Below are 21,006 nucleotides of genomic sequence, written 5' to 3'. Positions count from 1 at the left end.
ACGCATGTACATGGGGAAAGGACGCACACAAAGACCCTCTCCCTCCCCATAGTAAGCCAACTCGAACCTCCTTTAGGAAAGAAAAAAATGTCATTGGGAGCTCTTACCTGGTAAAATTTATATTCCCAGCTACCAGCACACCTACAGCAGCCAGCTCTCACTTGGCGTCACACAAAGGTGCGACAGCAGATCATCTCAGGTCACAGACGTTTACAGCCATAAGAAAAAAAAATAAATAAAAAAAAATCCCAAAACAACCCAAACCCCACAATATGACACAAATGATATCCCTGCAACGGTAGTCTCGTTACAAACAAGATGAGATGAAGGAGGGGTTTTTACTTGCTCCGAGGCATCATATGGAGCTTAATCACAGGCGGTTACGTATATGGTGCTTTTGGCCTTCAATCAAGTGTGTCATTTTGGTGGCAGCTGCCTACGTGATGTAAGCAACCTGGGCAATCCAGTCCTTTGCCAATCACAGCCTCGTGCAGCTATTTCACAGCTGAACAATGGGAAAATTCGATTTCCCACGCAATGAGGAGGACGGAGTTGTAGTCCAGCAAGCTCAGCGAGCAAGACAAGGTCCCGCACCTCTCCTCCAGCAACCACAGCCCGACCAGACCTCAGTGAGCCGTTGTTCCCTCTCTGAGTTCCTTCTGCTACCATCTCCTCGCGGAGCCCATCTGTATCCCGACGACTTTCAACACGCTCCGAAGCCACCGAGAGCCAAGACAAGCTTGCAAGGTGCCCAGCGAATGAGTGCGACACAGTGCGGCACGTGCTAAGGAGGATGCAGCTGCTACATGGAAAACAGTGAAACTTGGTGGGTGGAAAAGGTCTGAGCTGCTGGTGAGTAACAGGAGAAACAGCTCACACTCAGGACATCAGCAAAGCAGCTCAACCTTCCTTAATGCATTCCTTTTGATGTTCAAGTGGGTAAATCAGGAGGCAATCACTGCAAATCATATATTAAATCTGGTGATTGAAATTATCCCTGAAATACAACGAGGCAGGGCTGAATACATTAAACCCATTACTAGGCGACCGGGCGACAGGCAAGACTCTCTTTGGGAGTCTTCTGGGTGCTGACACCAGCATCGGTAGGTTTTAGGGGCCAAATTCCTCCCTCGTTGCCTTGATTCCAACAGATTCATTAAGACCCATCTACTCAATCGTATGGCGGATGCTCCCTCTGCTCTGGGATCTTCCTTCTTAGCTAACTCCACACGAGCAGGACACCGCAGAGACACCGAGCACTTATTACATCACCCGCGGTAACAGCGGGCCTCGAAATAAAGACCAGGACTCCCCGGGCTGCAAAAGTGCAGTGACGCCGCTCCATGGCAACTCGGGCCCCTCTCCTCCCGCACGCGTGTGTGCCCACGGCCACGGGGGGAAAAACCCCAAACCACCACAGCGCCCGAGCCACCGCCGCGACACCGGGCAGGAGCGGGGGCTGAGCCGGGAGGGGGCACCCGCAGAGCCCCCGCCCAGCATCCCCCGGCCCCGCGGGGGTCCGCTGCGGGGCTGCCCCGTCTGAGCGAGCCGGCGGGGTGGGAGAGCAGCCGGCAGCATCCCCGGCGCGGCCAACAGGTCGGCTCCCGTTAAGCGCCGGGGGGGCTGCAGGGAGCCCAGCGGGGGCTGCGAAGAGCCTAGCGGGGGCACCCGGCGCTTCACCCCTCCCGCTGGAGCCTCCCCCCTTCCTCGACTCACCTCTCCACCAGCCGGCTCCGCCGCTACAGGTTTGCTCGGCTCCTCTCCCCCCTCCAGATCGCTCCTGGCCGAGTTATTCGAAGGAGGAGGGGGGGAGGGATGGAAGGGGGGGGGGGGGGTGCGGGAGGAGGCAGAGAGAGAGCTGGGCGGTGAGGATGGCGGAGAAATAAAAAGAAGAGAGGGGAAAAAGGAAAAAAAGAGGAAAAGGGTTAAAAAGGGGGAGAAAGGGAAAAAAAGGGAGGAAAGGGAAAAAAGGGAGGAAAGGGAAAAAAAGGGGAAAAGGAAAAAGGGAGAAAGGAATAAAGGGAAAGAAGGGGGTAAAAAAGGAAAGGTAAAAAAGAGGTAACAAAAAGGCAAATAAAAGGGGGAAAACGGCGAAAGAAAAAGGGGGGGGAAAGGGCCAAAAAAAAAAAAAAAAAAAAAAAAAAAAACCACCCCGCACCCTGTGTATTGAAGGCGGCGGATAACGCCGCCCGAGGAGCGGAGCGGAGCAGCGCGCTGCGGCTCAGCGCCCCATGGCCCCGCCGAGCCCCGCCGGCAGCCCCCGGGCAGGGCGGCGGCGCTGCGCCCGCCCGGGGCCCACCCTCCGCCGCGGCCCACCTTGCGGCAGGCCCCCGCTAACCCCTTCCTCGCCGCTCCCCCGCCTCGCTGCCCACCCCCTGGCCGCGGAGGGGCCGGCCGGAGGCTGGCTCCAGCCCCCGCCGTGCTCCCCGGGGTTAGCGGGGTGAAGGGCCCCCGGGGAAGCACTGATGTGGGGCCGGACTCCTTCACTAGTGGGCTCCGAGGGTCGGTGGGTGTATGCTGCTGCTGGGTCTGTTTTTAGGAATAGGTAGGAATAGGATGGGGGGGGGGAGGCACTGGAACAGGTTGACCCAAGGAGCTGTGGGTGCCCTGTCTGTGAAGTGGCCAAGGCCAGGCTGGATGGGGCTGGGGGCAGCCTGGGCTGGGGGCAGGGGGCCCTGCCCGTGGCAAGGGCTTGTAACTGGGTGGTCTTTAAGGTTCCTCCCAACCCAAACAATTCTGTGAGTCTATGAAGCAGCAATGGAGGAGAAACCACATCTGCACACGCCCCAGTGCTCCTGTGTGCACAAGCGAGCGTGCTTCCCCGCACCCTGTGCCCCAGCCTGGGCAGCCCGCCTGCCCCTTTTGTGCTGGGGAGCAGAGCAGGGAGCCGTGGGTCACCAAGGCAGGCAGCCCCTTCTGGGCACACCATAAGCACATGGCTGGGGGATCTCCGCCTGGTATGAACAAATCCACCAAAAATCAAGTCCAGAGAAAGCCAGGCCAGGGTACTTCAACTGCCTTTGCTGGACCCAGGACACAGCCTGGAAACACCTCCGGCACCTACAGCAACACTCCCACAACCAGGTGAGCACTGAGCGAAGACCAGGGCCTTCACAATAAGCGTCGACTTTACAGCTCAAAGGCATTTAGCTTACATCATGCACGCGCTGTACTTTTCAAATTTAAAATCCTCCCCACCTCCTTCCTTTCAGCCTTGTGGCCACCACATTTCTCACACTGGGATTTTACCATCAGAAGGGATATGCTCACCAGCCATGGAGCCAGGGGCAGAGGGATTTTTTTTATTTATTTAGCTGGTCTCTTTGTACTAGAAATCCTATCTCCATCGATTATCAAACCACTGCTTTGCCAGCTCAGCTGCAAAACCCAGCTACAGGACTTCTGTGTCCTGCTGCCTGCTTGCCCTGTCCAGGGCCTGGATGGAGATGCAAGAATTTAGCAATGGTCCAAGTTCCTGACAAAACATTGGGGTGTTCAGGCCTGGCTACATCCTGTAATTTTACCATTTTGATGAAGCAATTTTGTGTCTAGTGAGGACACTGCTTCTGTAAGCTGGCTCTCAGCACTGTCAGGGGAAGCTGAATGTTTCATCAGGATGAGACCTGGATCAACCTCTTTGCATCCTTTTACTTATTTTTTTTTTTTTTTTTTTTTTTCCCTGAACCACAAAGCAACTTTCACAAGTGACTTCCCGAGCTTCATCCAGACTGCATACGTGAGTAAAGCGGGGTAAAACCCTCTCACTTGCAGCACGTTCTTCCCTGCCTTCAGCTAATTTCCTTTCCTTCAGCTCTGGAAGACATTAACCAAAAAGGTTCCAAGCTTCACAGCTCAATACAGTAGCTGGAAAATCCATTAGGATTATATATTTATTATTAAAAATTGTTAAAGAACCAAGCTCTCATTAATCCCTAAACATATCCAGAATAACTCCAAACTCATGCCTGTGTAAATAAGACCAGCCTCTAGCCCTTTTCTCTTCTTCTCCCTGAGAACTCAGAGCAGATCCTGCCAGACCCTTGTTTTTAAGAACCTGTCCTTGGTACCAACAGGGGCAGCAAGAGGACGGAGCGCGCTCTGGAAGGTGATGGCTGCCTTGGAAATCAGTGCCCCGATGTCCACATTGCGCTCCTGAAAATGATACAGCGAGAGACAATATAATACTAATGTGACAAAGCAAAGTGCTGAAAAATTATGCGAGGCAGGGCAGGTTGTTGTCAGAAACCTGCCCGGCTGCCTGTTGGGGACCAGTGGTGGTTGTCACTGTCAGTGCCGAGCCGTCGCTCTAATAACAAGAGGATTATCGCTTGATGTAATTTGCTTTCAAGCTGCTGTACACCAGTCAGACCGATTACAATTGGGTACCTCCCAGCTCACAGGGAGATGCTCAGCAAACCCGCAGCCATGAGGCACCACAAGGTCTTAATTTCAGTTTCAGTGTCTTTTTAGATGAAGGAAAGCAGTGGCTGAATGGTGAGCTTGCAATAAATATGGCAGCAATAAGCGTAGCGTCCAAGAGGAGGCAGGGCAAGCCAGTGAATGATATGAGTAGAGGCAGGTGTCTTAAAAATATCCCATACATTACCTAGATGTAAAGTCTGTAAGGGTCAAACTTAGAGGTCCCTTAGAGAAAGTCCTCTATAGAAATTAAGTAGTTGTGCTCAGTCAGGAGCAATCCACTGAAATAAAAACTATAGAAGGTCTGTGATGGCCACAGAAATGAGGAGGCCCGTAATTATTGCCAACAGTACTGAGGGGAGTTCGGTCCACTCCAACTGTAGATGTCCCAAGAAATGCATGTCCAGACGCTCCCTGGAGAGGGTTCAAGAGCACTGCATGGTCTAATGGCTCTCACAAGTGGGATTAGTTTCTCAACTTTTAGCCTAATTTTTTTGTATTGCTTAATTTCATCACATTATTTCTGATTAAACGCTTTGTGGAAGGCATACAATTGCTCCCTAGCCTGGATTTTCATGTTTTAATGATGGTTAATTATTCCAGGAGAAACTTTTATTTTTACTTCTTATTCATTGTGCTTTTGCACTGGGTGGTTTATTCTGAAGTTTAATTAGAGCATTTCAGAACTAAATATCTAGATTAAATCATTGCTGAGCAAGCTCTGCTCAAGGATTTACGACTGCTGTGCTCAGCCTCCACACACCTGCTGACACACACAACCGATGCACTGATCGATAGGTTATTTGGGCTCGCATGTGTTGATCAATGGGTTCTTTAGGCTCACTCGTACTGATCAATGGGATCTTTGTGATGGAGACAAGCCTGCTGAATGCTGCAGGGGCTCAGGGAAGCAACATCTTGCTGCCCCACTATGCCGTGCTCTCCTGCACCCCATCTTCTTCCTGCTGCAGAGGAAGGGGATGGATGAAGGCACTGAACATGAGGGGTAGAAAGGGCAGCCTAAAGCCACTTCAAGCACCGGAGATGGCATTGCATGCACTGACAGCAGGCCTGGGCCGCAGCAGCTCTGGCAGAGTCACATCTCCAGCCCCACCATCTGCTTGAATCCAAGGCTTCATTTCAGCCTATTAGAGAGATTGGGGCTGGCTGCAAACATCAGATGTAGGCATAGGTTTGGCAAAAGTCCATCCCTCTCCTGCTGTCTCAGACACCAAGATTTTGATTCAAGCTCATCTGCAAATACTAAAAAAATGTCAGTTTTGCAACAGAGTCCACCCTGGTGGAGCTCATCACAAAACGACACCTTCAAAAAGACAAAAAAAAAAAAAGAGAGAACTCCTTATATTACATTATCTCAACAAACTGAAGCTACAGACAAATGTGATTACACCCACAAAAATCTGCTTGCTCCCAACTGAGAGTCCAAACAGTGGCAGCTACACTGAGGCCAGAGGAACATGCTGGTGCACACACAAGCTCTTCCCTGCAAGCCTGACATCCAGCGAGCTCCTGCAAGGGGCATGGCTCCTGGATCAGCAGCACTGCCCATGTGTGAGAGAAAAGCACCTCCTGTTCACGCCACTGAGCAGGCTGGTTTTATGCTCCTTATTTACACAGAGCTCTGGCACACTGTGTAATGAAAATGGGGAAGGCTTTGAGCCCTTTGCTAGCCCACAAAAATAAGATGACTGCGCCAGCACTGCGAGGCAAACAGCCCCAAACCAAACCCAGAAAACTCACAATGAATTTCAGTGGGGAGGGCTTTTTTTTTGTTGTTTTGTTTTGCTCTTAGAAAGATAGCCCTGTAATTTAGTGACTCATACGTTCTACATCCTTTGTTGCTTTTCATTTTCAACATCTTTAAACTGTTTGTGGAGAACTCACTTATTTTTAGACTTCCCATCAGTGAGAGACATTTTAGCTGGTTTGGAGGGGAAAAGCTCCATTGAGATTTTTGTATCTGGGGTGTTAATAGGCAAATTTCCTGATGGAAAGAGATTTCCTTCCTCTTCGCTCTTTTGCAGACTTGGAAGCCGGGCGGTGATTTTTGGGTACACCAAGGTCTGACCTGATGGAGGGAGGAGGATGGCCACAAGCAAATGCAGACACGTGTAGGAGATTGAAGAACAAATGTGGGCTCTGGGAGCACGATCTTCCTCTCTTGTCATCAAATCTGAAAATCTCCTGCCATGCCCTGGAAAGCCTCTGTAAGTTAAAGGGGAAGAGCATGCCCCAGCGCAGCAGTACCCCAGATTTTTCCATGGTAGGGCAAAAGCATGAAGAGTAGTTTAGATGCCACAGGGAAAAAAAAAATAAAATTAAAACTATATATCTATCTTTACTTTAAAAATTCATTTTTTTCTCTAGAAAATTGATCTTTCAAAACAGAAAATGATGTTCTAGTCAGCTAATAGATTTGAGTTTGCTTTGGTTTGTTTACAAAAGCCAACACCTCTTTTCACATTGCAGTTTGAATCTTTTCTTTTTTTTGAGGAACTTTAAAATTAAATTAGAAGAAATTTTGAAATGAAAATTAGTTCTGCAGCCCTAAAAGTGAGGCACTTCATTAAAAAAAAAAAAAAAAAAAAAAAAAAAAGCTGAATCCTCTCTGCCTTTTTTTTTTTTTTTTAATTTTTAATTTTAATTAAGTCAATCAGCAAGGAAAAGGCCTCCAAACAAAAACTACACCAGCACCAGACGTCCCTGAGCCTCCAGATATGCATTCCTCCACCTCTGGTCAGCACTGCAGTGCACTCACTGCCCTCAGGTCTCCCAGGGCAGGCACCTTGCTCAGAATGAGAGCGAGGGATGTGCCTGTGCAAGCAGGGACACATCCTGCTCCTCCACATGCAGACCGTTTGCATGTGTCCAGAGCACACTCCAAAACACATGCTGTAGACCCAGTGTTGAGCCCAATGGACACATCCCACAGACCTTCTGTCTTGCACTATGGAGATGCTTGGATTTTACCAGCACGTGCCACCCTAGTGCAGGCAGCGGAACACGGGACAGGACCAGCCACCGTCCCTGCGGTATCCGCAGGTGCCAGCTGGCTCCGCAGCCGCCACATGCTGGGCTCACCTCGTGCCAGCTGCTGAGAGTCGGACGAGCTCCTGAGCCCAGAAACAGCGGCGGCTTTCTGGCCAGCACAAAGGAGTCTTTTCCAGGACACATTTGTAATATTGCTGAAAGCTGCAGCCCTAATGGAGGGCTGGAAATATTCCACAGTGTTTTGGCTGTCACCTCTCCCCAGTGTCACAGAGAAGTCTGAAATACCCAGATTCTGTTCCGCAGTCTCCAACCATCTAAGACTTCAGAGTAGGTATACATCCAGGCCACTGCCGTGCCTTCTGTCCCAGATGTTATTGTGGCTGTAGCCCGATGTTACCCATCCAGCTCTTCCTTTTAGGTATGCACAGCCCAAACCAGCCTAACTGTGTGCCCAGCACAGAGCTCTCTGCTCTACTCGTTATCAGGCTCCAGCTTCATGTCCGGATGAAGCCAGCACTCAGCATCCTCTGGAGGAGCTGCCACGATCTCCCCATTGCAGATGTCCACACAGTGCATGTGCAAGATCAGCCTTTGCCATTTCACAGGTCCTTGCAAAACAGCACAAACTCACTTTGCTCAAACCCCAATGACCCAAATTCATCAGTCTGTGTCTTGGGAGAAACATCTCCAAGAGAAGTTGGCTCAGGGAATGGTCTCTCGCTCAGTAAGAGCAAGGCACAAGGATAAATGTGCATAGACTGCAGGGTGGACAGTGTCAATAGGATTAGTTTGTTCTATTATTTGTCATGCCATATGCCCTGGTACTCGATCCACAAATCTGAGCCATCAGCTGTGAACACCTGTCAAGGAGTTAAGTAATTTTCCAGTTTCTGTGTAGAATAACTGGAGACAATAAGGCTGATTTAATCAGTAATGCAGAATCCAGAAATGCAGTGGCTTAAAAATATATCTTGGTATATTTTGTAAAAGAAAACCTTTCTGTATTAGAGTTTAACCAGAAGAGGGAAAAAAAAAAAAAAGAAAAAAGAAAAAACAAAACTCCTTAGTGAATGTATTGCAGTACAGAAACAAGGCAGGTATTAGGTGAATGTGTGGTGGAAAGGAGATAAACAGGACACCATGTTCTCCTGCTTGTCCACAGGAGACAGAAATCCCCATTTAGAAAACCCAATAAAAATGTAATTCTTTCATAACAACTGCATCCACTGTATATTGTTTCTCTGAGTAAAAAAAAAAAAAATAAAAATAAAAATATAAGTGACTTTGAAGTCCTCCAATGCCATCAAGAACATATTTTTCCCCCAAGTATCTCAAAAGCAGCAAAAAATATGAAAAAAATTAATGACTGCTAACAGCTGAAACAGATGGTCTGCTGTGAATCCCCACAGCCTCCTGCAACTGTGAGTCAAGCCATTTTTCAAAATGGTGAAGAAGGGGGGTGGGAGGGGCAGACAGAAATCAATTTCCAAGATTACCAGGCTTCCAAAAATCCATTTGGATTTCCCAGCTGAGAGACAACAAAAATGGAGGGCTTGGCTGGTACAGATCCTCCATGGGCTTGATCCCAGAGCACCCCTCACCCACAAATCATGCACTCATAGGTGTTCTGGACACGTTTTCTTTCAACACAGTCCCACAAAGATGCGGGATGAGGATTTACTCTAAGATTTTGGCCAAGGACCATTTACACCATCAGATTCCTGACATGTGCACCCACTGCCAGTCCCCAGTGCTGTTCCTGCTGCCCACCCTCGGGAGCAGCATCCCTCCCGCCCCGTCCTCCCGCCCCTGTTGCAAGGAACTGTTTGAGATGAGAAAGCCACTTGCCAGGAGGGAAACTCCGGTTGCCTGCTCCTCTGCTGCGGCTCCTCTGTCTCCCCGGGCGACTCGTCCCCTCGGCCACCTTCATGCTTGGGCTGCCCCTCTCCACGCTCTTCGATCAGCCCCATCAGGCAGATGCGGCGGCAGGTTCGCGGAGGTGTGCGAGCTCATCATGGGGAGAGCGAAGCCAGCAGTGCGACTCTATAAGGAGTTGACAGAAACTTACTGCACGCACTGTACCAGTTTATCATTTATTTAAATTCAATCTTTCAATAATTCATGCCAGCCTTTCACTGTGGAGCAGGACAACAATGGCAGGAGTGCAGTGACACAGGCAGTGAATAACCACATCTGGAACAGATGTTCAGTTCTAAATAAAAGCTGGTTTTGCAGAGAATGTTAAACACCATGGGAATAGTATGCTTTGGGACACAGCCCTGCTTCTTCCAGGGGGCAGCAGCAATTTGCTCATATGTTTTGCAATGCAGAGTTAGGACGGATCGAATGAAAAATCCAAGGCTGACTCCAGCTGCAGCCCAGTAGTTGTGCGCAAACCTGCAGCATCCAAATGCATCTCTGGGCACAACCATGCACTGCTGCCAGTCCACCCAGATGCTCTTAAGAGCGAGCTGGGTGAGACCAGTGCTCCTGCATTGAAGGGAGGAGGGCACAAACACCCCTGCAAGAGGAGGAACTGAGAACTGTGCTGGTATCTCTGCAGGGTGCCCACCTGCACCGGGTGCACCCAGTCTCCAAGCCCTCAGGCAGGGCACCCCCTTCCACAAGCATCTCCCCCCCACCGTGATGTGCAGCCCTCCATGACCAACACCTCCAGCATGGTGCTGCCAAGCCTCCCCTGTCCATCCTCGCAGTCTGTGCTCTGCTGCCTTGCCATCTGAGAGACATCCGTGAAGCCCATTCCCCACCACGATGGGCATACGTCACCACAGATCCCTCTTCTCTTCTGCACCCAGTACAAATGGAGGTCCCCACTGCCAGGACCCTCCATGCTTGCAGCTTAGTGGGCTGCCATCTCCAGTTCCCCAATGGGACATCAACCCATACTGTCAGTCACCCCAGTATTTTGGCAGTGCCCCAAAGTGATCCGCACATACACCTTTATCCTCCCCAAACCCCCATCCCTAACAGCCCAAAATGCTGGTGCACTGTGATGTCCCCTCCTCATGCCAGCTGCCCTTACCTCTGTTCTCCCCTGCCCATCTGTCGCTGGCTTCGCTCTCCTTGTATTTGGTTTTTAAGTGCTTTGAAGCAAGAAATTATTCACCATTTTGTCTGCAATTGCATTACACCTCACACACTTGAGGCCTGACCCCGGACCAGACCTCCAAGGTGTATGATTATTATTACCACTACCAGCACTGTTATCACCGACCCTGAGATTCCACTTGGGCTCTTGTTTTGGTCCTTATATTTTTTGGAATACCTCATTTATCACCGTGTTTTTGCAACACGTCCTGTGATAGCTGGACTCGACTCTATGTCTGGATAACGCAGCTTTACAGACAGCTTTCATAGCAAGTTTTCCTGCTAATAGCGTCTTGTTCTTAAACATGAACCTTGCACTTTACCCTGTTAGCCAACCACTTAATGTCAGAAAGAAATAGCGGTTTTGGTGTTTCGCTTTTTTCCTAGATAATGGCTGGTCTTCTAGATTGACTTGATAATGAAATAAGTAATGACATTAAAGCCCATTAATCAGTAACAAGCAGTGAATAATACAGAGTGCAAAGCTGTCAACTGCTCCTGAAGGACAAGCTAAAGGGAACCCTGGGGAAATAGTGAAGCCATTCAAAATTGGGTCCCCCAGTCTCTGCGTCTTCCTTCTTACCCCCTTAAAGTGACCAACAATCAAAGCTGGCCAGTTCTTCCCTTGGCAGAGCTGGGCTTGTGCCAGGCTGCCCAGATTAGACCTTGATGTTTGAGAAATCTCCACAGCATTCACAGCCCCGTTGAATTTCACACCTAGCGGGAACTCACTTTCAGCAATTTCTTCCGCTCCCTGGTACAAGACATGAAAAATGAGGGAGGGATTTGGGAGGGCTACTCTCTACACACACTTCTGATCATGCTAACATCGGTGGTAAGAGGACGTGGCTCACACCTCCAGCAGGATTTTCCCCTGTGAGCCTGTTCTGACTTGAGCTCCATTTCCCCAGAAGCATCCCCAGGAGGAAAGGGCACGTTGTGTTGCAATGAACACTTGTAGTTGTCATGACAGTGGGTGGATGACAGGAAACGCTACAGCAGATCTCAGAAATAAATGTCTGAGCAAAGCCACCCCTCGGAGAGAGCAGCCAGCGGGGTCACAGTCAAGAGCGCAGGCATCTCTATTAGCGCAGAGGCTGATTTATTAGTCTCACTGTGTATCTACACCCACAGAAAATGTGGTACCCTTGGGGCCAATGTCTTCAATCCACATTTATAAATGTCTAACCCAAGGGACTGCTCAGCTGTGTTACACGGAGCTGGTGACAGCTTCCCTCCATCTTTATAGGAGGCACCAAGAAGCACAGAAGAGGGATCCTAGGAAAAGAGCTGTTCGGGTCTGGTTAAATAGCAGCGGGGGCTGCTGAGGACCTTTCCCCATGCAGAGCTGCGAGTGCTCAGCCTAGGAGAGTGGGGACACAAGTGGTAGCCCTGGCAATGGCACTCTTCTGCCAACCCCCCTTTCTCTTGCATGCAGAAAGGATACCACAGTGAAACTAACTTCACGCTTTCCTGCTCATTTTAGGTTAGAAATGAGTAACTAATGTTAGCCATAATTGTGGCAAGAAATAGGAAAAATGTCATGTAAAAGAAAACTATTTTAAGCTGCTTTAAAATTTTTACTGGTTTGAATTGAATGTTAATTAAGCAGGTTTCTAAAAAAAAATAAAATCAAAACAAAACAAACAAACAAACAAAAAAACAAACCACAAACAAAATAAAAAGATATACTCATGAGATGGACTGTGTGTACAAACAGAGGTGGGCACAAACCTCCAGGCTGTGGAAGTTTCCCTTAGCATTTTCCAGCTAGCCCCTGTGACAAGGAAGGGGGGTCTCCCCTGGCCTCGGTACCACCAGCCAGAGCCTGCACTGGGTCCTCCAGGACTGAAGAGACAACAGCACGTGGGAGCAAGCCCTGGAGCGAGTCAGTATGATCCAGCTGGAGTATGTCATGTGTGAAGGGAAAGAGGAAGGAGCAACAGGAACAAGTGGAAGCAAGTGAAGTCACACCAAAAATAATGAAATCACTCAGTGGGTAGTGCTGCTTTGGGGCAGGACTCCGAGAGGCAATGGAATCTCCATTCTTGGGCAGGAGAAGGCCCTGCACATCTTTGGGCAGGGGTTGGACTAGAGGTACTAAGGGTCTCTACCAGGTTAAATTCCTTCTGATTTTGTATGGTTTTGCAGGGTCAAAAACAACCATGAAGAGGAGAAGCTTAAAAAAATGTTTGTTTGTTTGTTTGTTTAAAAAAAGGAAATACGTGAAACCCTTTTTAATCCCTTTCAGAGGTCACCTCTTCTCCATGCACCTTAAGCCCATCTCCCAGTACTCATATGTGGCTGTGAACACAGCATGGAAATGTCCCCACTTTGGTGGGGCCGTGTCACCGAAATGGTTAAGTAGGAAAGCATTTGCAACCCAGCCCAGCTGGCTGGCCAAGCACTGCAGTGCTCCTGGCCCTAAGTTTACTTTCCTCTTTTGCTTTTCACTCCCTCATGCCAAACGTAAGGGTCTGGCCTGCCTCACAGCCCGCTTTGCCAACACGATCACAGTGACTCACTCAACAGCTCTTCATCACAACACATTCTTTCAATGGGACTTCATTCTGGATGGCACCATCTTCACAATCTGATGCTGGAGAAAGGCAAGAAATGCATAAATACGTGTGCAAAGTGAAGGGGGAAGGGGAGCAGTGGGGTTGGGTCAGAACATTGTGGAGTGACACTAACTTTCTGTTTTACCTCCACCGGCAGGTAGCCAATTTCACTAATAAGAGAAGAAACCCAGCTCAAAGGAAAAAGAAAGGCCCTCACATCACTTCTTCCATCAGGCTGACACCTCTTCATCTTGGGGAATTTAACATCTGTTACATAATTCAGAGAACATGTGGTTATTTTCCAGGCTTATTAATAGCTCCAAACCTAAGACTGAAAAGGAAAATCAGCAGCTGCTCCAGACTTCACCTCTTGGAGAAATAGGTGAGAGCAGGTACAATGGCTGGCTGGGGGTCAGGGCTTTCACTCACTCCAAGGCTTCTTGTTACAAGCCATGAAGGACAGAGTTTGGACTGCACCTCTGCTGCTGGATCTCCATCTGGATCTCCAGATTTTCTTCATATCTCATTTTTCTCTCCAGTGAAGGCACATTTAATGGGAGAAGGCAGAGGAAAGGGCCTCACTCTCCACAAGAGTGGACTGGAAGAGTGCCTGTGGGGGGGGAGGAAGATATTTCACTGCCCCTTGCATACACAGAACACGTTTATTCATCAGGTATTCAACAGCGTCCAAGGTGACTACCAGGGCTTCCAGGGACTTTGATGTAATGATTTTTCTTATGCCTATGCCACCCTCTCTCTAACTTGGATAACAGGTTGAAGAAGTGCACTTGGCACCTGGAGCAGTGAGAAGGCCAGTCATAACCTGGAATTCTGCTTCTGGCAGGGACAGAAGTACACCACCACAGGCATACCTCTCTGCTCAGGAATAATGCTCCCTTAGTAGGCACTTCCAGGCACCATTTAGGCTGGGCAATAGCCTCTGTAAAGGCAAATCTGTGGCTGGAACAAACACTGTGTGTCTGCTGTTGAAATGCACAACACGCAGCTTGTGTGCCTTATTGTGCAATGGTAAAGAGAAAGCCCCCCCAGCCTTTGCCATCTTCAGTCCATCCAAGCATCAATGACAATATAGGGTCATGCAAATGATTTTTCAGTGGCAGAACCTAAAGTTAAAGTTCAGCTTGCTCCAGTCCCAAATTCATGTGCGGCTCTAAGCCAATGAAGAAAAAGCAAACCTGACAAAAGATTATGACTAATGCAAAAACACTTCATTTTCTGGCACTTGATAAAGGCCAAGAACATTTGACAAGAACAGCTAAGTTCACCAGAAACCACTGCTCACCGCAGTGAGGAGGTGGTTGCTGCATTCTGTTCAGCTGCAAGCCCTGTCCAGTTCAGCCACTCCCACGGGAGGTGTGTGACCCATGTCTAAGAGCTCAGTTGGCCACTTGCAGAACAGCAAAGTGCAAGGCCTAAACTATCAGAAACCAGGAGCTAGTCTTTTCCTAGCTCACATGATGAGAAATGCTTAAGTACTCAACAGGACAGAACAGAACCCATACATCTTGTCCTACTAGGAAAAAGCAGGCAGACTGTTATTCTTCACATGCAATCAATATTCAAATATTTATACAGTGCAAAGCATCAGCAGGAAAACCTTAGGAATATCCACTCAAAGACACGACAAGCTTCAAGGCAACTCCAGCAGGAAACAAGAGTCCTTGGCTCAAGACCTTCTTTCAAAACGAACAGAGAGAGGCCTTTAGGCAGCACAGCCTACCTTCTGACTCACTATTGGATCAGCAGAGCTGGCGCAGATCCCTGACCCAAGGGACTGCACATCACAGCCTTCACACGGTCAAGAACCACAAGACATCCAGCCTGCCTGGGGGCAGGAGAAGGGGGTCATGGACAGGACCTGTACTGCAGCCTGGAGCTTGGCCTTGCTTGGGTTTGCAGCTGATTCTGCTGTCTCCAGCAGGCCTTGCTGGCTTGTTTGCTCCCACCCCAGAGCTGTGCGTTATTCAGCTCCCCACTCTACCCGCTGGAGAAATTCTCATGCAAACTGAAATAATCTACTGAAAAGTGAACCATTTCCCTCAGTCTGAATTCACTAAATTCAAGAACTGTCAGCTGATCCAAAACTACATTTTCAAACCAAAACCAGAAGGTACCATTTTGGCAGAGGAAAATAGCTGTTGGCTTTGTCTTAATGTAGATGACATTTTTTTCCTTCCCTATACTTCTTTCACCCCCATCCATTTGAAAGTTCACTCACTTGTACTTTCATGGGCAGCACCATCATATTTTTCCTGTCCACCTACCCGTGTTTACCTCTCCACACAGATCTGAAACAGAGACTTCTTATTTCTTCCTCTCTACCTGGACTGATGCTGAAAGCTCTCCTGAGAGAACATTTGCACAAGGAAAGCTCCCTGTGGAGTTCCCTGGAAGAAATTACTTGCTGCATGGAAATGGCAATAGCCACAAGACAACTACACCGCAGAAGCATCTGCAGGGAGGGGAGAGCCTTTCTTGCCTGACATCAGCCTGACATCATCATTTGGCAGTGGTTTCCACAGCAATGCATTTTGAAATACACTGGGTGCAAAATCTTGCCCAGGGAGATCAGCCTAGCAAGACTTTTCAGAAATATTATTTCCCTATAAATCCAGACATTGTGGGATACTCACACTGGATCTTACATTCCAACTATTCCTTTTTGCCTTTGTATACTAAACTCCAAACCTGCTGCAGGGCAGCAGTTCTAGGGTCAATTGGATGCAGCTCAGTTTATTAGCATAAATATGGAGCCACAGGATATTAGGAAAGGAGCGTGCTAAGAACTTCAAAGCTCTTGGAAATTTAGAAAGCATCTAATTATAACTGTTACCCAAAAGGAGTTTGCACATTATTCATAGTCTTTAGAAAAAGCAACTGGCAACGTCAGAAAAAATATAAAACGAGGATTTGGAGTACATGACCTCCTGTTCACATTGTGCATTTGCCATGTAATGAAAGAAAAACAGGAAAGAGTCTTGCCAAGGTATGGAGAGGGGGAAAGAAAAGGCAAGAAGACAACAACAGAATTGAAGGGGATTTTGTTGGCAGAACTTGGAGATTATTACTGCTCCCTTTCACCCGACTTCTCTAACACAACTGCTGTGTGCTGAGGCTAATGTGCCAGGGATGCTGCTGTGAGTGTGGAACCACTAGTTCATCACCCTGCACAGGTCAGGTGGATCCCATCCTCAGAGACCCAACCCAGAGTGCAGGCAGCAGCAAGGAAGATGAAAGAGGGTTTAGGTCAAACTGTGGCAGGGCTGGATCTAAGCAGAGCTTTAGTAGGTATTTATTAGGATGGCAACACTGGAAGTCCAATGAAATAAATGTAGAACAGCAAATAGCTAGTTGAAACTCAGAGTTTCAGTCACTATCAATGCGCTACACAAATCAAGACCTTGGCATACAGGAGATGTCCTGGCTTAATTGGATGGTACTCTGTAGTTACTTTAGCACACAAATATGCTCATCCATCTAGCTAATGATGCTTCTCCAACCTCATTTTCACATATTACTCCCAATACCCGTAGATTCAGTTATAGCCTCAAAACCATGCTCAACCCCAACCTGCACCACTACTATTTATACATGAACCAACTTAGCAGGAGAGAGTCAGTGATGAAACGTTTGGTCAAGAATGGATTTGTCAGGGAGAAGCAGAGGTGGATCACCTACATGATGGGAGAAAAGAACCAGAAGCCAGGGGTTCTGGCTCACCAACCACAGGACCTGAATACAATGAGCAGAGATGAGCGTTAGTAACAGGATCAAGGGACAACATCAGATAAGGTGAGAAATTAGGACCAAGGTCCCTGAAGCTCAGTCAGAAGCCTGGAAACAGAGCTGCAGGGTGAGCCTGGGAGCCACCTAGGAGACAGGGTTAAAGAATAGTTATCTACAACAGGTCTGAGAGCTTCTAGTAGGCAGAAACCAGCCAGCCACAGACATGTCTCCAGCACACCTCATACAGGGCCTGAAGGCCTGGGACTGAGCTTAAATAGGCTGCGAGACCATGTGTGGAATCCAGGTGAGGCTGCTTATGGCAATTGGTGTCCTCAGAACTCTAATAGTGATAAAGTTTCAGCCCAGCATTCAGACACATGGTAGAACTGTGCTTGACATGTTGAAAACCAAAACCCTCTTTTTAGTATCTTGAGTAACGCTCCTCTGGAAGTTGTTCTATGCTGTAGTAAGAGTAAACTGGTGAATGCTACAGTATGGAGCAATTGGTGTTCCTGCTGAAATCAGCAGCAAAGCAGAAAGGACTGCCCTGGTATTCTAGATGCATGCACAAAGCTTTGCCCTGTCTCAAGAATGCAAGTGTGAGGATTTATAGAAACACCAGTACATTTGCTTAACCTCAACATGTGTTCATGTGCCATTGATTTAAGGTACTTTATTGAAGTTATGTTTTTCAGCATCAGGACTTTGCTAGTTACTCTAGCTAAGTTCTTCAAAACAACTTTTTCAATATTTATGTTATTGTGCAGCAGCACTTTAAGATGTTATTTATCAAAAGGTGCTTCATTTCCCCAATTGCATATGTTAAAAATATGTTCTAAAATGATGGGTTGTATATTGTAGTTGAATGTTCTGTTAAACATTCTTGTGGGTGGATTTTTGTGTGTGTGTGTGTGTGTGTGTGAACTAGATATTTTCTGTTTTTATATTCTGAAGTTGTACCTCATACTGTACCACTGTGCAAAATCTTTCATTTGGTTATACATATTATTCACTGGGCTCTTGTGTGTTCTCCCTCTCTATTCCCTGCTCTACTTATTTACTTTGAAATAGAACCCAGTCATCTCTCACACAGCACTGTAATTTTTATCTTTTTTTTTTTCTGCAAGATGTTAGCAAAACATATTTAAGTCTGACCCTGACAACCATACTCATTTTCTTTCAAACATTTCAATTATTACTTAATTTAGGCCTGCTTGAATAGTCCTGTTGCCTCTAACATGACCACTGACACAGCAGTGTAGCAGTGTTTTCAAAATGAAAGGTTTTTTTAATTGTCCGTAGAAAAGTTGATGTTAATAATATAACTTCATTCAATATGGTGCATTCTACCACTGAATAGTTCTGTTGCTTTATGGAGATGTGGCTTAGAAACAAAGGAAAATAATAGAGCTTGCCTTGGGTCAAAGTGGTATACACAAATGGTGCAAAGGGCTGAACTCCAAGTTCTGCCTCACGGCTCCATCTTCTGCAGACTGGTGGCTAAGGAGGCACTATAAGCAATCTCCAACTGGCAGCTGGAATTGCTGCCAGCTGGTTTTGGGAAGGGGAAACCAGCTACTTCTGTTGTTGATTTATCAGTACCATACAAAGTCAGGAGAAGTGTAGAGCAGTGTTCAGAGCTGTTGCCTTCAACATTTTTGCGACAGTCAGAAGTCAAAGAATGGGGATCCCCATTTGGGTGGGGATATGGATGCAGCTGTCACTTGGATTTTGCTGGAATGATGCTGACTGGCGCAGCTCTGCAATGCGAAGACATGCAGCATAGGCTACCTCTATATCTCACTTGAGGCATGACATCTAAAATAATATTTGACTATCATAAATAACTGACTGGCAGAGCTAAAATCACCAAGTCCAGACACAGTAAAGCAGCTCTCATTCTGATTCTAAAATGCCCAGGACCTACTTCAAGATGTAAGTGTTGCTCATATGACCTTAAAAATGACAAGTACATCAAAAATGAAGAAGCTGCTTGAGAAGAAATTGCAAGGAGCAGTTAGAAGTGTAAAATAACAGTTTTAAAACTCCATATTGCAAGCCTGGAATAAACATACACTGACAAACAAAGCAGAGTTTAAAAAGTTTGTGCAGCTACACAGTGGAGTAGGAGTTAAAAGGCATTTCTTGAAAAGCTCAAGTCATGCTCAAGAGAGGAAATAGATTCCTGAACGTGACAAATTGCATGGAAAAGAATGATATGGCAGGCCAAAAAGGGTTTTGAGCAACAACTTGCTAGAGACATAAAAGGTAACAATAAAACCTCTTCAGAAACATTAGGGGAAGGAGTTTTGCCAGAGAGGTGGTGTGGCTGATAGATGATCACTGCATAAAAAGCATACTCAAGAGAGACAGGTCATAGCAGAAAGGTTAAATGAATTGTTTGCATTGTTTTTCATTATGAAGGAGGTGGGAAATGAAGGCAAGAAACAGAGATAAATAATCTGTTTTCATAATGAAAGAAGCATCCTATGGCAGTCCCAGAGAGGCCTGTCCAATAGATCTACTCATTTATTAAGAAATGATCTGGGGACTGTGAGTGTGTGACGAGTGAGATGACAAAATTTATTAGTGGTACAAAATTAATCAGGATAATCAAACCAGAACTGGTTGCAGCAGTTAAATACATAAATAAATAAAATCACAAAACGCAATGTCTCACAAATAAGATAAGAGCTGAATTTCAGTGCCAAACAGCACAAAATAATGCACATTGAGAAAAATAGCCTGTAGTCTACCTACAATATGGTAAGCCCTGAACTAGTGATTACCATTCAGGAATGAGTTACTGGGAAGAATACAGTTAGTTCCTTGAAAACATAAACTCAAAGTTCACATAACCATGATTAAATATAATGCAAGTGGTTGCTGGGAAAGAAATAGAGAACAAAATTGAAACTATGCTGCTGCCTGAATCCATTGTGCGCTTTTGTGATGTACACATTTCTGCTCAATGCATCCCAGAAAGGAAATAACGGAGCGAGAAAGGGTCAGAGGAAGGAACTGACGTTGAACAAAGCCAGAGAACAGCTTCTGTACAAAAATAGACTAACACATTAGGACCCTTCAATCTGGCAAAGAAGTGGTTGAAAAGGATGTAGGAGACACTTATCAAATCAGAATTTTATCAGATCCTCAACATCATGGGGAAGGTCAATAGAGAACAAATACATACTGCTTCTCACAGCACCAGACCTAGGAAGTATTCAATGAAATTACCAAAAGCAGATTTTAAAGAAGTGAAAGGAAGTATTTTTGCAAAGAATGTATGATTATGTTGTAGAATTTTTGCTGGAAGACTTCATGGTGGTCAAAAGCAGAAATAGGCTCAAGGAGGAATTAAATAATTCACTGAAAATGCAATAGACATAGCTTCCAGCTCAGGAAGTGTTCATGAGTATCCAACAGAAGGTGGAAAGTTGTAAGAGAAGGTATATGCTGCACCTGCAGGATATACCAGGATATTAGGTAAAATGGGAATTTGTTCTCACGATGTATAGCAGCTATGTCAAGAGAGAGACAGAGACTACGTGGCTTTTTTCTGCTGACATAGAAGGGAATGTTTCCTCCTGTAGCTGCTGGACACTGAGAGCTAGAAGACGTTCTCCATCAGACTGCACCAATTTTATGTGGATCACATTTTGGACATAAAGCATTCAACTAATAGTCAAGAAAAAGCCTAGTGAGTCATCAAATGTGACCCTATGCTTTGCACAGAGCAGGTTCTTTTCATAATTCACTCTATGAAATTCAGCTAGTCTGTTCTTTAATATCCTCTATGATTAATCTGACTTAAGCACATTATAACAAAAAAAAATACGTTTTTGTTTGTTTGTTTTCAGGGACTTCCACAGACTTGTCTTCAAAAACACTTGTCTTTTTTTCCCTATACTAAAAAGCCAAACCACCAATCAGAAGAAATCAAAAGTGACTTCAGAAGTCCAAGCATTCGCTGTGTCATCGACAGGAAAAGCCAGAAAATTACCAGTGCTTGGAGAAGGCTATGGGCCTATGCCAACATGACAACAGGCTGACACATGTGGGGACCAAGGTCTGCAGACCCACATCTGCCTGCAGGGTCCCAGGCACTTCTGTGCCATCTTGGTCATGGATATGCACGGACACGCTGCAGCTGTGCCAT

At 46.8% G+C, this 21,006-nt stretch overlaps 1 protein-coding gene across 3 annotated transcripts in view; it reads right to left on the bottom strand.

Moving 5' to 3' along the window:
- Nucleotides 1-21,006, bottom strand: part of CALN1 (calneuron 1) — a 192,388-nt gene that overhangs the window by 133,345 nt on the left and 38,037 nt on the right. The window contains exon 7 of one of the 3 annotated variants that reach the window (XM_084492997.1): nucleotides 9,276-9,474. In XM_084492997.1, the coding sequence (XP_084349123.1) occupies nucleotides 9,276-9,401 (126 nt within the window). In that variant the 5' untranslated portion in view covers nucleotides 9,402-9,474. Of the gene's footprint in view, nucleotides 1-107; nucleotides 178-1,716; nucleotides 2,102-9,275; nucleotides 9,475-21,006 lie in introns of those variants that run through there. The other 2 variants (XM_084492998.1, XM_084492999.1) reach the window with 2 other exon arrangements.

The sequence above is a fragment of the Aythya ferina genome (genome assembly GCF_964211825.1).
Source record: "Aythya ferina genome assembly, chromosome: 19".
Classification (NCBI taxonomy): Eukaryota; Metazoa; Chordata; class Aves; order Anseriformes; family Anatidae; genus Aythya; species Aythya ferina.
Note: the sequence above shows the minus strand (reverse complement) of the source record. Positions and strands in the feature narration are given on the sequence as shown.